The sequence below is a fragment of the Arvicanthis niloticus genome, chromosome 24 (genome assembly GCF_011762505.2).
Source record: "Arvicanthis niloticus isolate mArvNil1 chromosome 24, mArvNil1.pat.X, whole genome shotgun sequence".
NCBI lineage: Eukaryota > Metazoa > Chordata > Mammalia > Rodentia > Muridae > Arvicanthis > Arvicanthis niloticus.
This window is the reverse complement of record NC_133432.1, coordinates 41,321,359-41,336,898: the sequence shown is the minus strand read 5'-3', so window position 1 is coordinate 41,336,898 and position 15,540 is coordinate 41,321,359. Positions and strand designations below refer to the sequence as shown.

General features: G+C 45.3%; 1 protein-coding gene across 5 annotated transcripts; it reads right to left on the bottom strand.

Annotated features, from left to right (window-relative positions):
• Positions 1-4,762: 4,762 nt before the first annotated feature.
• Positions 4,763-10,498, bottom strand: Hmgb1 (high mobility group box 1). 5 transcript variants are annotated; one of them, XM_076923876.1, is made up of 6 exons: positions 9,010-9,446; positions 8,598-8,665; positions 8,042-8,205; positions 7,751-7,896; positions 7,215-7,389; positions 4,763-6,442 (listed from the first exon to the last, which is right to left on the bottom strand). In XM_076923876.1, exons 1-6 carry the CDS (start codon positions 9,429-9,431, stop codon positions 6,266-6,268), a joined length of 1,152 nt encoding a protein of 383 aa, XP_076779991.1. In that variant the 5' UTR covers positions 9,432-9,446; the 3' UTR covers positions 4,763-6,265. The 5 variants fall into 5 exon arrangements, with proteins under 5 accessions (XP_076779991.1, XP_076779993.1, XP_076779995.1 ...); XM_076923878.1 differs by lacking the exons at positions 8,598-8,665; positions 9,010-9,446 and adding an exon at positions 10,335-10,498; XM_076923880.1 differs by lacking the exons at positions 8,598-8,665; positions 9,010-9,446 and adding an exon at positions 9,637-9,763.
• Between the last annotated feature and the right edge of the window lie 5,042 nt (positions 10,499-15,540).

Sequence of the window (15,540 nt, the reverse complement as noted above, 5' to 3'; positions counted from 1 at the left end):
TTTCAAAAGTTTCTGTTGTGTGTGTGTCCACTGTCCTTTCTATGATCTTCTGGAAGATTCTGCTGCAGGTGCAACCCCAGTGCTGGCTGTCCCCATATATCAAGAAACATGATGGGAAGAGAGAGTCCAGGCAGTGAAGGCAAGGAAGAAGCAAGCAGGGAGGAAGGCAGCTCCCATATTTCAGAATACCAATACTGCATGGAGCTGTCCTCTGAATCTCTATGGGTCACTGTCTACTACTGTGGGAAAAGGCACAGGCTAGACTCCAGTGCCCTACAGCCTCTGTGCATCTGACCTGGGACTAGTGCTGTGCTGTGCCCTGAGGTCGATGACCTCCAAGGAAAGGACATTTTCCCCTCTTGACAAAAGAGGCTATCTAGTCTGCATCTGAGTCTTCATGTGCCTAGCCTGTTCCCTATGCCAAAGCCCCACGCCGACAAGTCCACATGACATATAGTGGAGCCAGTCGGGAAACAGATAATGGGTGGACAATAGCAGCATCTCCAAGGTCTTGCCCTTCAGGCTCTCTGGGTACTACACAGCAGTTAAAGGACCTGGGTATCTTTTTCTTTACCTTAATACTCTGACATCCAGTAAGTAACTTATTTTGGTTTTATTTATTTATTTATTTATTTATTTATTTATTTATTTAATGCTCTTGCTTGATGTTTAAACTACTTTAAAAGACCTTGGGCTATTGAGATGGCTCAATGACTAAAGGCGCTTGCTACAAAGTCTGGAAACTTAAATTCAATCCCCAGGACCACAGGGTGGTAGGAGAGACCTCTCACAAGTTGACCTCCAGCCTGTGTGCCATAGCATACACACACGAGTAATTTTTTTAAAAAGATGACCTGTCATTGAAACTAATAACCATGGGGTGGAGAAGTGGCTCAGTGGTTAAGAGCATTGCCTGCTCTTCCAAAAGACCCGGGTTCAATTCTCAGCACCCACATGGCAGTTCCCAACTGTCTCTAACTCCAGTTACAGGTGATCCAACACCCTCACACAGACAGAAACACATACAGACAAAACACCAATACACATAAATACAAATAAATAAATTATATAAAAAAAAATAACCAAAGGATATAAAACTCACTAACTAGTGATTCTATATAAATCTAAGCAACTAAGCCTACCCAATTAAACGCTGCCACCAGGACTGTGTTTGTAAACGCTCTGGAAGGTTGGCCACTACCCTAAAATACCATTCCCAGCAAGGATTATGAAGCATGGTGAGCCTTATCCTGTCAAAGCCTTACTCATGGTCTGTTCCACCTTCACAAACAAGCCCACTCACTGCCGGCTAGACTCCAGTGTCAGTTCTATCATACACCCCCATCGCTTTCCCCCACCCCCACCCACCCAAAACACCTTCCCAAAACTGTTTGCTGCAGCTTCTGTAAGACTGAATCTCCCTCTCCATAGAAACACACTAGAAACTCCCATTTAAAATCAAGGATATGAAACTGGGAAGCTCCCTGGTCCCATGCAATGATTAGCAATGATTAAATACCTAGTTATGGCCAAAACATCTAGCAAGTTAGCCAGAACCATAGCAAGTCTTTCAGCTCTGATTCTGCCTGCATTTCTGATTATGTCTATAGGGAACTCTGGACAGAAATTGTATTTTAAGATTTAATTTTTTAAAAAAATAAAGGCTTCTGCCCAGTGTCATGCCTTTTTATACCAGCACCAGGGAGGCATTCCAGAACAGCAAGGAAAGCAAGACTGTCTAAAAAATAAAAAAATAAGTTTTTTTTTTTCACGGATCCAAAAAACTGATAAAAATCTGTCATAAAGTCCCTGTTAAAACGTTGCACGGTGTAGCCGGGTAGTGGTGGAGTATGCCTTTAATCCCAGCACTTGGGAGGCAGAGGCAGGTGGATTTCTGAGTTTGAGGCCAGCCTGGTCTACAGAGTGAGTTCCAGGACAGCCAGGGCTGCACAGAGAAACCCTGTCTCTAAAAACAAAAACAAAAACAACAAAAAAAACAAAAACAAAAACAAAAAAAAACAAAAAACAAAACAAAAAAAAAACAAACAAAAAAAAAAACACACACAAAAATTGCACAGTGTAAGCACACTTTTTTGCAGGCAGTTTATTAATATCTGCCAAAAGTGTTGAATCCAAGCATCTTTTGACCCAGCAGTCCTCTTTTAAGACATTTATCCTGAATATGTAACAAATGCCTGAGAGAAATACTGTTGGAAATATCAGAAAACAGCAGAGTGGGTATCTCCTGGAAAGGAAGCAAGCAAACCATGAGGTAGACCACGGAAGGCCACTTGTGTGTCTGATTACTACTCAGGACCATCTTTAGCTGCACAATGAGTTCAAAGCCAGCCTGAGCTACATAAGACCCCGTCTCACACAAATGGCTGGGTCCAGCTTGGTTAAGAGCTTAAGAGCACTTTACTGTTCTTTCACAGAACCTGACTTCAGTTCCCACCACCCACACGGCAGCTCTTGATCGTCTGTAACTCTGTTTCAGAGGATCCAATATCCTCTTCTGGTTGTCATGGGCACTGAACACATGTGGTGCACATATACATGTGGGCAAAATACACACAGGCCTTAAAAAAAATAGCTAGGAGTGACGTGCATCTTTACTCTCGGCACTGGGGAGGCAGAAATATGTGGATCATTTAAACTTATGAGCCAGCCTGTTTGACATAGTGAGACCCTGTCTCAAAAAATTATTTTAAGAAAAAAGTATGCCATATACCTTCATAAACATCTTTCTGGGCCCCCTTCCCTAAATTTGAGGGTGAGGTGGGGCAGACTGGAAACCCAGACTCTAAGCACACACTTCGATTACAACCCTAGCTCCTTCCTGCTGTTCTAGCTCTGGATTCGTTTCCACATACCAAGCCCACCAACCCCCAAGATTCTATATCCTATAGGGGCATCATGTCATTTTCCATTGATGCCCAATTGACTCCAGTATGTAGAGTCCAAACCAACAACCATGCTAATCGGGATGGTTTCTTCTTGGCAGATAGTATGGTTTTTTTTTTGTTTTCCGAGACAGGGTTTCTCTGTGTAGCCCTGGCTGTCCTGGAATTACTCTGTAGACCAGGCTGGCCTCGAACTCAGAAGAAATCCGCCTGCCTCTGCCTCCCAAGTGCTGAGATTTGCACACCACCACTGCCTGGCTCAGGTGGTTTTGAGTGCGGCATACTGTTGTATGTGGTTTGCATCTCTGTGCCATAGCGTACCCTGAAATTCCATTACTAGAGGCACAGCAACATTCCGCCTCTTTACTCAAGGAAGTAACTTGGCTGAACCCCAGGGAATTTCCCAAAATTGTTAACACTGCTGTTTAGGGATATGAAAATGAAGTACCTCACCTCTCTGATGATGTAGGCATCTAAACTGTTTTGTCTTTTACCCAGTATCAAGAGGTATTTCAAGGATCATGGGAATTGATATAAATGGAAAAATAAGCTTAAGGAACTGTCACAGTCCCTTATTAACAGGCCTAGCCACCCGTCAATGGTTCTCTTAATAGTTTGAATTTAAGCTATGACCGTGCACAGATTTGCAGTAATACCAATACTGACATGCAGTGCTTGGCCGAAAGGAGACTGGTACTTTCTCTCCTGTACAGTTCAATCAATGCACTATACCAGATCGATAATTGTCTAAGTACCAACTGTTGAATGGCTGCTGGCTTATTACTTACCTTTAGACCAGACTGGCCCTAAACTCCAATGCTAGAATTAAAAGTATACACCACCATGCCCAGCCCAAATTTCACCTAAGCAAACCCTGTAGCTGAAAGCTAGACAGGACAATTTGAGATGAGTCGAGTTCTCTGATCCCTAAGTTAGGAAATGAAATTTGGAGTGCCAGTGACTTTCTCACTTTTTCTGTGGATGGACACCAATAATCACAGCACTTGGGAAACAGACAGGATCCAATCTTCTGCTACATAGTGAGCTGCAGGTAAGCCTGAGCTACGAGACCTATACTAACTAATACTAAAACCTGTAAGTTTCAGTCTTAAGAGTTAATATACATAGTTTCGGGCGATACAGCTTAGATGCTGAACAAAACTCCTTCTCAAATTTAAGAGGATTCCCCCTCCCCCACCCCCACCCCAATTCTTGAAGGCAAGGTCTGAAGCTGGTTAAGCAAACTGTTCTCATTCTTAACATCTTTAAAAAGGGTAGCTGTCACGACACACCCACTAAAGTTACAAAGACGTTTCCTTGAGGCAGAGTTCACTTTTCAATGGATCACTTACTAACAACAGATGTCCACAATGGAAGCTAAAGCAGCAGTACACACTTCCAAGTCAGTCACTTGTTCCTAAGTTGGTAATCAAGAACACTAGAGCCTGCTGAGGTCCTCTGTGGACTTAGGATGTGCAATCTTTGAGACCAACCTCATTTTTCAGCTACTGTCCCAAGTTTTAAATTAATCTTAACATCCTGATTATGGCTCCTCATATCTGTATGTGTATTAGGAATGCTTGACAAAAACCTGTTTCTGCAACCCTTTAGCCTAGTTTACATTTTAACTGTATACATGAAGGCAGGGAATATGTGGTCAAAGCATTTTGGAAGCTGTTTCCCCTCCTTCCAACATAGGTTGTCGGGGTTGACAGCCAACTACCTTTTTACCCACTATCTCACTGGCTCCAGCATCAAGTGTTGTTAATGGGAAAAAGCCTTTAAGTTGTTTACTATAAGGCACTATTATAAAGTGTGACAAAAAGCTTCAATTCTTAAGTGAAAGTCATTTAACTATATTTAAAACCTCTGCAATTATTAGTTTATTAGTATCATCCAGGACTCATGTTCAGTATTCCTCCTAAAATTACATTAACAAACGCAAATGTAAAGAACCCAAGTCAAAATTATATAACAGCACTCCATCACAAAAGCGTGTAAAATTACAAGAACGCTATTTTAAAACACTGGCACTTTAAGAGAACGATAATCTCAAAAAAAAAACCCCACAAAATTGCCAAATTGTTCCCTAAACTAAGCAGATTAAACATGATTAATGAATGAGTTTGGATTTTATAAAGAAAAAGCGAATGGATTGGACAACTGGTACTAATATGCAAAGTTTATCCTCTTCCTTGTATCTGATTTATAAAGGGACAAACCACAATATAGGAAAATATACCCTTCATTTTAAATGTGGCATAATTTTAAAAGCTGGCTCAACTAATTAAAAATACCTTTAAACAGTCAAGTTTCCTGAGCAATCTGTATTTAGATAGTAGGGCAAATGCATTATAGCCAGCGTTCTCGTGATAGCCTTCGCTGGGACTAAGGTCAACAATAGTACGGCTGTCTTGTATTTTAAGCTCACGCTTTTGGGGATACATTCTCAGGTCTTTAGTAGGGGAAACTGCAAAATATAACTGTCATTACATAGTAATGGCAGTTAAAGGAGAGTCCTCATGTAAGGATTAGAACATACTTTTCTATTAGTCCTTCAAGGACAGACTTTCAGATTGCTTGATTCTAATAATCCCATGGTGTGACAAAATTGATCACTCCTTGCTTTGCCAAGTAGGTTATATAATCTCTTATCCAACTAATCACGTATTTGGAGATTCTTCAACTATGATGAAAAGGTTACCCCTACCACAATATGCAGGGTGTGTGGACAAAAGCTTTTTTCCAACTAACTACATGAAAAGATACACACTGTAATAATCCATGTGACCCAAAATGGGCAAAAGCAAAAGACTAGCTTCCCCTCGAGAAGACAACTTTCAGACCTATGAAAAGGACAACAATACTAATAAAAAAAATTGTATTTACTTAGAAGCATTCAGAATGTCAACAAAACAGCCGCAATTTTTTTTTGCAATTACAGAGTGGTATTCAGTTAACAGAACAACAATTATCTTCGTATAAGCTGCATCAGAGACAACTGAAGATGGAAAAAAAACCAAAAATAAAACCAAAAGAAAAGAAAAACAAAAACCAAACTACTGTCCCCATATATAACTAATTTGTGCTGTGCACCAACAAGAACCTGCTTTAAATTTCCATGCCAATTTACAACCCCCAGACTGTACCAGGCAAGGTTAGTGGCTATTGAAAATACCACCAGGACAGGGCTATCTAAAGACACATTCGGTAGTGTGTTAACTATACAAAAAAAGACACTGTACAGTTTAAAAACAAATCTTACACAGCCTTACATTTCAATTTTTCTTTAAAAGGAGTGAGTTGTGTACAGGGGGGTTAAATGCTTTATAGACAAGAAAAAAAACTGCGCTAGAACCAACTTATTCATCATCATCATCTTCTTCTTCATCTTCGTCTTCCTCTTCTTCCTCCTCTTCCTCATCCTCTTCATCCTCCTCATCATCTTCCTCTTCCTTCTTTTTCTTGCTCTTTTCAGCCTTGACTACCCCCTTTTTCGCTGCATCAGGTTTTCCTTTAGCTCTGTAGGCAGCAATATCCTTCCAAAATAAGGAGACAAAGACAAAAAAAATAAAACTTCACACAAAGTATCCACAAACACACAGGCCCAGTGTATCTTCCCAATTAATTAGACCACAGGAAAGGGCAACATCAAGATGAACAATCTGCAATCTACAACTCATGAAACGGCAGTCTAATATTGTGCTGTTATGCCTCAGTGAGGTGCAATTATATACCACATCCTAATTCTAGTTTATGAGGACTAGAAGGCAGACTGATCAAAGGGTAATACTGCCACCTTCTGAACACAAAACAGTATTCTACAGGTTCACAGCCAGGCCTTACTTAATCCACAGAAGAAAACTTGGGGGGGGAGTTGGGGGTGTCTAAAAATAGACATTTTCAGAAAAACAAAAATTACCTTTTAGGTATTTAGTTTATGTATAGAAATTACAATTTTCCTCCATTGACAGTTACCTTGGCAAACTTAAAATTTAAGCAATTTTAATCCAAAGTGAACATATAATAAATATTTGCATAGGCAGAAAGTACAGTTTTAGTTACTTTGCCCAATCTATTTTTGTAACCATTTAGAAACCATTCTCACCAAAAGGAGCTACAAGTTTCCCCCAAATTTGGATATTAAGAAATAAAACTAAAACAGCTTGAAGGCCTTGGCTCAAGTCAGAAATTTAGAAAAACTGAACACTCCATTGGCCCTTCCTATAAAAAAAAAAAAAATCTGCAACGAGGAAGTAAGTTATCAAGGAGAATCCCCTAACATCTGGCATTCCCTGTCATCCTCCTTACCTTTTCATACTTCTCCTTCAGCTTAGCAGCCTTCTTCTCGTAGGGCTGCTTGTCATCCGCGGCAGTGTTGTTCCACATCTCTCCTAGTTTCTTTGCAACATCACCAATGGATAAGCCAGGATGCTCGCCTTTGATTTTTGGGCGGTACTCAGAACAGAACAGGAAGAAGGCCGAACTAAAATGAGAAATGTAATGTAGTATTCAGATTTTAACAAACCAAACAGTCAAATCTGTACTGCTCTGCAGTGTTTAAGTACCTAGTAATGTATACCATACAATGAATACAGTATAAATATTCAGACATATATAAGGGTGCAAGGCATTCTAAATTAGTTTTGAGCAATTTCTGAAGATACACTGTGCAAAAAATTTCATTCAAATGCCTTACCTAATAATTCCACACAGCATAGTTACATTGACCCCTCAAATACACGACCTCAGCCATTCTCAGTTAAGAAACTAAACACTAGACACTCAAGGTGGCTCAATCAATTCCTACCCACTCTAAACAACTCAAAATAAAAGCTCATACTTACGGAGGCCTCTTGGGTGCATTGGGGTCCTTGAACTTCTTTTTGGTCTCCCCTTTGGGAGGGATGTAGGTTTTCATTTCTCTTTCATAACGAGCCTTGTCAGCCTTTGCCATATCTTCAAATTTCCCCTTTTCTTTAGCAGACATAGTCTAGAAAGAGTTATTTGTAAACTTGACAGAGATGTTTAATATGCCATCCTAAAGCACTTTAATAGTTAAACAGTAAGGAGAACAACCAGTTCCTTCATCCTAATTTACAACTAAGAGGCTGTCAGTGTCTCTAAAGCCCTCTTACCTTCCACCTCTCTGAGCACTTCTTGGAGAACTCTGAGAAGTTGACAGAAGCATCTGGGTGCTTCTTCTTGTGCTCCTCCCGGCAGGTTTGCACAAAGAATGCATATGAGGACATTTTGCCTCTCGGCTTCTTAGGATCTCCTTTGCCCATGTTTAGTTGGTTTTCTAAAATAAAGCATTCAATGTTAGTAACAAAAATTGTGAAACAGACAAGCTTCGAACTGTTCAGGGTGGCAAGACAAACCAAAGTTTGTGTTATTTAACAGTGGTGACGACAATCTCCCATAAAAGCCAGGCAGAACATTGCAAGCCATAGCCAATTCCTAGAAGTGGTCAAGCCACAGAGATGAGGGCATGGGACACGAGGGGGTGGTGGTGAGGGGAACGGTCCTCAAAGTGTGATCTCAAGGCACAGATACACTCAAGCATTGGTTATCTGTCCGTGTCTGTTCTGAATGACTAACTGGTCCTTAAAAACAGGTTTAAATCTTAAAAAAAAAAACAAATTTTAAACCGAAAAACCACAAACATTAAAATAGAAAAATGGAAAAACCCACCCTGTCCATTAGTGAATTTGGCAGTATACAAGGAATGTCTATCAGCAGACCTTAAGAGAATTTCAGGCCTAGAAGAGCAGGGGGAGGGGATGAAAAGCAAAACAATAAAGCCCCCCTCGTGCACGTAAAGTTTACCCAGCTTTAAGAACACCCTGTCTTCGCATCAAACTTTGCTCGGGAGGGCGGAGGCGGCGCTGGGCCAGGGCCGGGAGAGGCCGCCGTTTCCTATCGCTTTGGCCCCGAGATGCGTTTCTGCTCTGACTAAACACGTCCGGTCTGAAGTTTCTCCGAGTAAACAAGGATGAGGGACAAAAGCCACTCCTGCCGCCCCCCCCCCTCCGCCACCACGGGAGTGTCGGGCTTTTTTTTTTTTTTTTATTTCCCCAACCGGGCCCGTGAAAAGTTGGGGTACCCTGGCGCGCGCGCGCGAGCGGGCAGGATTTCCCCACCCTCCGAACTTGGCCTGAGGTTGAGGGGGGCTGCGGCTCCGGGCGGGCCCGAGGCCGCCACGTGCGCCCGGAAGGCCGCAGGGCTCGCGCCGCCGCCCCCATTTTGTCGGCCGCGGCGCGAGGAGAAGCCCCGCTCGAAATGGGGGCTGGCTCCGCCCGCGGCCGCCGGGGCCGGCGCACGGAATGGCCGCTGCGCGTCTTCCCCGCCTGCGCCGCCGCCGCCGCCGCCGCCGCCGCCGCCGCCGCGAGGGCGAGCGCGAGCGAGAATATGGCTCCTTCCCTTTGTGTGTGCGCGCGTGTGTGTGTGCGTGCGTGTGTGTGTGTGTGTGTGAGTGTGTGAGGAGACCGAGGCGCGCGGCGGGCGGGGCGCTGGCGCACTCGCCATGGCGGCGGGGGAGGGGCGGGGGCGCGCGGCTCCCCTCCCCCCCCCCGCGGCCCCCGCGCCGTCTCCCTCCGCGCGCCCCGCCGCCCCCGCACGGAGAACGCGGGGCTGTGAAGAGAGAGAGAGAGAGAGAGAGAGAGAGAGAGGGAGGAGAGAGAAGAGAGGGGAGCGAGTGAGAGGAAAGGGGGGGAGGAAAAAAAAAAGTTGCCTCAGAACTGCTGCGCCCAGCGTCCCCCGCCCGCACGCCCGCCTTGTTTTCTCTACAGCCAGCAGCGCCGGGCCGAGTCAGCCATGTTCCAGCGAGCGCAGCGGCGCCGCTCCCCCCCACTGCCGCCCGCTCGCCCGCCGCCGCCGCGCCCGGTCCAAGCCGCCCCGCACGGCCGCCCCCCCCCCCCGGCCCACCCGCGCCGCCCTCGCCCGCAGCGACGCCCCGCCCGCCGCCCCGCGCTCCCCGCCGCGGCCGCCCCATGCAGCCGGGAAGCGCCGCCGCTGCCCGCTTCGCGCACGCCGCCTGCCCGAAACGCTCGGCCCCGGGGGCCAACAAACACGTTTTTTTTTTTTTTAAAAAAAAAAAATTTTTTTTTTAAAAAAAATAATCCGGAACACAAACACACACACACACATAAAAAAAAAATTATTTTTTTTTTTTTTGCGCCAGTGAAGCGCGGACGGCTCCGCGGGTGTGAAGTGGCGGCCGCCTGAGGCCCGCGGCTCTGCTCGGCGCGGGGCAGCGTTCGCGGCGCCCGGCGGAGCCTCGCTCCGTGCGCAGTTCCCCCCACGGTCCCCCCTCATTTGCCTTTGTGTGGAGCCTGACCCGCCGGCTCCGGGCCGCGGGGATCCGGCCGCCGCGCGGGCTACGAGGCTGCCCGAGGCGCTTTCCCCGCCGCTGCGCCGCCCCGCACTTACCCTCCGCGAGGCACAGAGTCGCCCAGTGCCCGTCCGGCTCTCGCTTGCCCCGGCGCTGTCTCTATGGAGCTCAATGTACTGCAATGGCTGTGAGAGCGGGAGCCAGACGCAGCCTCCTCACTCTCTCCGCTCTGTAACATTACTCTCCAGCCAGCGCGCCTCCTATTGGCTACCGCCAACTCACCGGGCTCGCTCATTGGCCCGTTCCCTCCCATTGTCCTGACCAGAGCCCGCGCGCCATTGGCTGTCTGCGGGGACACGTCACCGAGGATTGAAACAGCGCGCAAATCTGAATGTGTGTGTGTGTGCCGGGCCGAGAGGCTGAGGCGGGAGAGGCAGCGGCAGAGGCAGCAGCTGCTACGGGAAAGCGGAGCTCTATGGTGTCTGTGTGCCTGCGTCTGCCCCGAGCCAGCCCCACGCCCGAGCCGCGGCGCGCGCGGCCAAGGCCCGGCTCTGCCACAGCCACCGCAGCGTCCTCAGGCCTGGGCGGCTCCCGCAGGCCCGCCCCCCCTCCCGCTCCACGCTCCCGCCCCGAGCCGTTGAGATGTGCGGCCCGTGCTCGGGGATGCCTCCCCGAGTGGGGCGACTGCTCGGGGGGCCTGCGGCCCAAACACGGGGGGCTCTGCGGGCCCCGGGACGGCTGTGCTGCTGCAGCCCACCACAAGACACCCCTCACCGGGACCGCCCGCCTAACGTGCCCACCCTGTCCAGAGGCCTAATCTGCACCCGCCAGCAGGCGTCCAATTGCACCCCTTCTTCTGGGTTTGCTCGAGTTTCCCAGTACTTCTCGAACTTTTTTTTTTTTTTTTTTTTTTTTTTTTTTTCTTTTGGTCTAGCACAAAGCGCTGTTTTGAACTTCCCGGATACCAGGGCCTTATTCCAGGGAATTAATGCACAGCCACTGGGGTTTGATACTGGCGGCTCTCAGGAACTGTTTGGGAGGGCCCAGCTAGAATTAGCAAGTTCATTAAAGACCTCATTTCCCCACCCCCGTACACACACACACACACACACACACACACACACACACACACACACACACAGGCTGTTTTCTGTGACTCGGTGTGGATTACTGTTAGAATCAAATGAATCTTTGTGATTGCTATCTTCCCTCCGATCACACCACTTAGTGCATACATGTACCTGCTCTAGGATTACCAGACGTTTAGGGCTATGGTTACCTGAAGGATTAGATGCAGTCAGAGAGTGCTTGGGCCCAAACTCACAGGCTGTGCCTTCTCCCACTCACGGAGTTGGCTGGTCACACTTAGGTATGCAGAGAAAATATCCAGGCCAATTCTAAAGGCTTGATGAATCTAACATCTCTTTCTGGGGAGCAAAGCACCTCTCTTCAGTGAAAAAAAAAAATGTCCCCCTCCCCTCTGTTTTTTTTTATCCTGACTCTTACACACTTCTCAACTAAACAAAGAATTCTTCGAAACTGCTCTTGATCCGAGTCAAAACATCCAAGTCATAGATACTAGGTTACATTTCTATACCACTTCCAAGGCTCTATTAGCTAATGGATTTGCTTGAATTTATTATCCTTACTGGGAATAGGTTTAGATAATCTTTTCTGATCAGTGGCTTTAATGCCCATTGCCATTTTTTAACAATACACTCTTGGTCTCGTGAATATCATTGACATGAATAGACAGTACACTAAACATACATGCACACATGCGCACACATACACACACACACCGTAGTTGCTGGGTAGATGGTGTACTGGCTGGTTTTGTGTGTCAACTTGATATGTTAGAGTCGTCAGAGAGGAAGGAACCTCAGTTAAGGAAATGCCTCCATGAGATCCAACTGTAAGGGGTTTCTCAATTAGTCATCAATGGATGACAGCTCAGACCATTGTGGGTGATCTCTGGGCTGGTGTCCTGGGTTCTATAAGAATGCAGGCTGAGCACACCATGGGAAACAAGCCAGCAACTCCATAGCCTCTGCATCAGCTCCTGCCTCTAGGTTCCAGCACTGAGTTCCTTTGCTGACTTCCTCCAGTGATGGACTATGATCTGGAAGTGTAAGTCAAATAAACCCTTTACTCCCCAACTTGCTTCTTGGTCATGGTGCTTTCATCCCAGAAATAGAAACCCTAACTAAGACAAATGGCTAATGCCTTTGGTCCCCACATTCAGGAGGCAGAGGCAGGAGGAGCTCTTAGTTCTAGACCAGCCTAGTCTACACACCGAGTTCCAGGCCTGTCCAGAACTACATAGTGAGAAACACCCTCCCCCCAAAAAAAGATCCATTGTATTAAGAACTATATAAATATGCATTGTGTACTTTTCAATATTTTAAAGTATATGTTGACTTTTAAATTGTTATTCTTATATATACTTACCTGTCACGTTATATTTATATTTTAGATACAATTATATAATTTCAGTCCTGTTGTATGTTCTTAGTTCTTTATAAAATACTCAATAGCTGGGCGGAGAGATGCCTCTGTGGTTCAGAGTACCGGCTGCTCTTGCAGAAGACCTGGGTTCAGTTCCCAGCATCCACATGGCAGCTTGCATGCATATACACATGCGTACATATACATATGCATACACATAAAATGTATATACAAATATATCTTAAGTCAGAATAATTAAGCTATCTTCAATAGCATCCTCACTACTAAGTGTGGCTTCCATTTGAATGTGACACTGTCAGTCCTTTCCAGCACTGGTCCTGATGCAGCTGCCCATTCTGCTAGTGTTCTAGACTAGGCTTACTCTCCTGAGGGTAAGTTAATGGCTCATAAAGAAGCAAGAGAGAAAGAGCTCTGCACAAGGTTTGCATTGGGCAGGGCAGGAAGTGAAGGGCACTGGGGTTAAACAACCATAGGTTCAAATCTATCAACCATAAGCGTCAGGTTTCTCATCCTTAAAACAGACAGCCAAGGCATAATTTATTATGAGGATTACATTTTATTTTTCAGATACAGGGGTCTTGCTATGTAGCATAAGCTGGCCTCTAACTTGCTGTCTTCTCATAGTGTGATGTGTTCTTTTGTTTTGTTTTGTTTTGGTTTTTTGAGACAGGTGTGTGTGTGTGTGTGTGTGTGTGTGTGTGTGTGTGTAGCCTTGGTTGTTCTGGAACTTGCTTTGTAGACCAGACTGGCCTCTGCCTGCCTTTGCCTCCCAAGTGCTGAGATTAAATGCATGTGCCACCATCACCTGGCCATTTTTTTTTCAATTTTAATTTTATTTAATAAAATGTGTGTGTGTGTGTGTGTGTGTGTGTGTGTGTGTGTGGTGCTGGGGCCTTGTACCTCCAGCCCTAACTTGTGTACCCTCTACCTTTTGTGACAGGGTCTTCTGTGTAGCCCAGATTGTCCTCTAACTCCTGAGCCTCCAGAATGCAAGGTGCCAGACCTGAACTTTTGGTTTGGTTTGGTTTGGTTTGGTTTGGTTTGGTTTGGTTTGGTTTGGTTTGGTTTGGTTTTGATTTGTTTGTTTGTTTGTTTGGGTTTTTCTGGAGACAGGGTTTCACTGTGTAGTCCTGGGTGTCCTAGAACTCGCTCTTTAGACCAGATTGGCCTCAAACTCACTGAGATCCATCTGCCTCTGTTTGAAGGCATGGGCTACCGCCACCCAGCAAATTTTTTTTTTAAGTTTAAAATTATGTCATGCAGACTCCTTGCATCCCATGGTTTGGAAAGTCTCAAGTATAACTAATCTTGAGTTTTTCTTCATATTTTAATTATGAAGGTTGCAAATCTAGTTAAGCTTTCTGTTTGTCTTGTTTTCCTTCACCTCAAATAGCACTAATCTTTTCTTCATCTGGGGACTGAACTGTTTTAAGATTTCCATGGTGGAGAGGATTTACAGAGTTCTACCAGCAGGGATTTTGATTTCTGTATTTGAGATGAGATTTAGGTCAGTGGCAGAGAGTTTCCCAAGGCCCTGGGTTCAAACATATGTGTACTACTAGCACGCGTGTGTGCGCACACACACACACACACACACACACACACACACACACACACACACACGTTTAAAAGTGAATACAATAAAAAAAATGCAGTCAACAGCAGAATTTTTAGGCATAATCACCCAACCTTGATGGCTACCTTTTCCTTCCATATAAGCCACCAATTAATAGATACTTAACTTAGTTCTTGGGTGATTTATTCCAAATGACAACATTATCTGAACACCTCTATTAGCCAAACTATCTATAGACCTTCCTGTTGTCTGTTTGAGACCGGTTCTCACTGTGGGGCCCAAGCTGACCTGAAACTTTCCATCCTCCTGCCTCTGCCTTCTTCAGGACAGGATTACAGGTATCCTTCAGGAGCATGCATCTTATTCCCCTCCTTGATATTCTAAGGATAGATGAAGTGCCTTTTCTCCTTTACAACCCCATAATACTCTGTTCATGAACTCCCAACTGTAATTTTGTATGCACCGCCTGAGCTGTACTGCTCTCTTACACACTGGGACTCACCTTCCATTTAGCTCCCGGGCACCTACTACTTTACCTGGCATGTAGCAGGTGTTCAAGTTGAACAGTGAATTAGTAGCAGACTGAACACTTCTTGTTTGTTATTTTAACTTTTCTTTTTCATCTTTGGGTCTAAGTTTTATGTTTTCTTAAACCAGAAGACAGGAGAATAGGGTAAGTAGTATGTTGTTATACTTGGACAGAGTATGTATGTAACTTAAATTGCATGTAATTTAACTTTACATTCATGTAATGTAAAAATGAGGGCTGGGTGTGGAGGTGCATATGTTTAATCTTAGCACTCAGGAAGCAGAGTTAGGCTGATCTCTGTGCATTTGAGGCCAGCCTAGGCTACACATTGAGACCCACTCTCTCTTTCAAAATTAGATAAATAGATGATAAATAGGTAGGTAGATAGATGATAGATAGATAGATAGATAGATAGATAGATAGATAGATAGATAGATAGATTAGGTTAAATTGATGAATAGACAGAGAAGAGACAGAGGCTTTAGAGATAGCTCAATAGTTAAGACCCCTGGCTGCTCTTCCAGAGGACTGGGGCTCCACTCCCAGCATCCACATACCAGCTCATGACCACCTCTAACTCCAGTTCCAGGGGATGCAACATCTTCCTCTGGCCTGCAAGGGTACCAGGCATGCATGCAGGACACAGACATATATGCCGGCAAAACATCCATACACATAAAAATGAAAAATTAAATAATAATAAAAACGAAGAGGCAGAGAGAGGCATGTG

What these genes read in the sequence shown, in the direction of transcription:
- Hmgb1 (XM_076923876.1), bottom strand. Translation starts at nt 9,431, where the DNA reads ATGGCGAGTGCGCCAGCGCCCCGCCCGCCGCGCGCCTCGGTCTCCTCA. An exon ending in CAAATTCACTAATGGACAGG is followed by an intron (nt 8,206 to 8,597) that starts GTGGGTTTTTCC and finishes GCTTTATTTTAG; the next exon opens with AAAACCAACTAAACATGGGC. An exon ending in AATGCACCCAAGAGGCCTCC is followed by an intron (nt 7,390 to 7,750) that starts GTAAGTATGAGC and finishes TTCTCATTTTAG; the next exon opens with TTCGGCCTTCTTCCTGTTCT.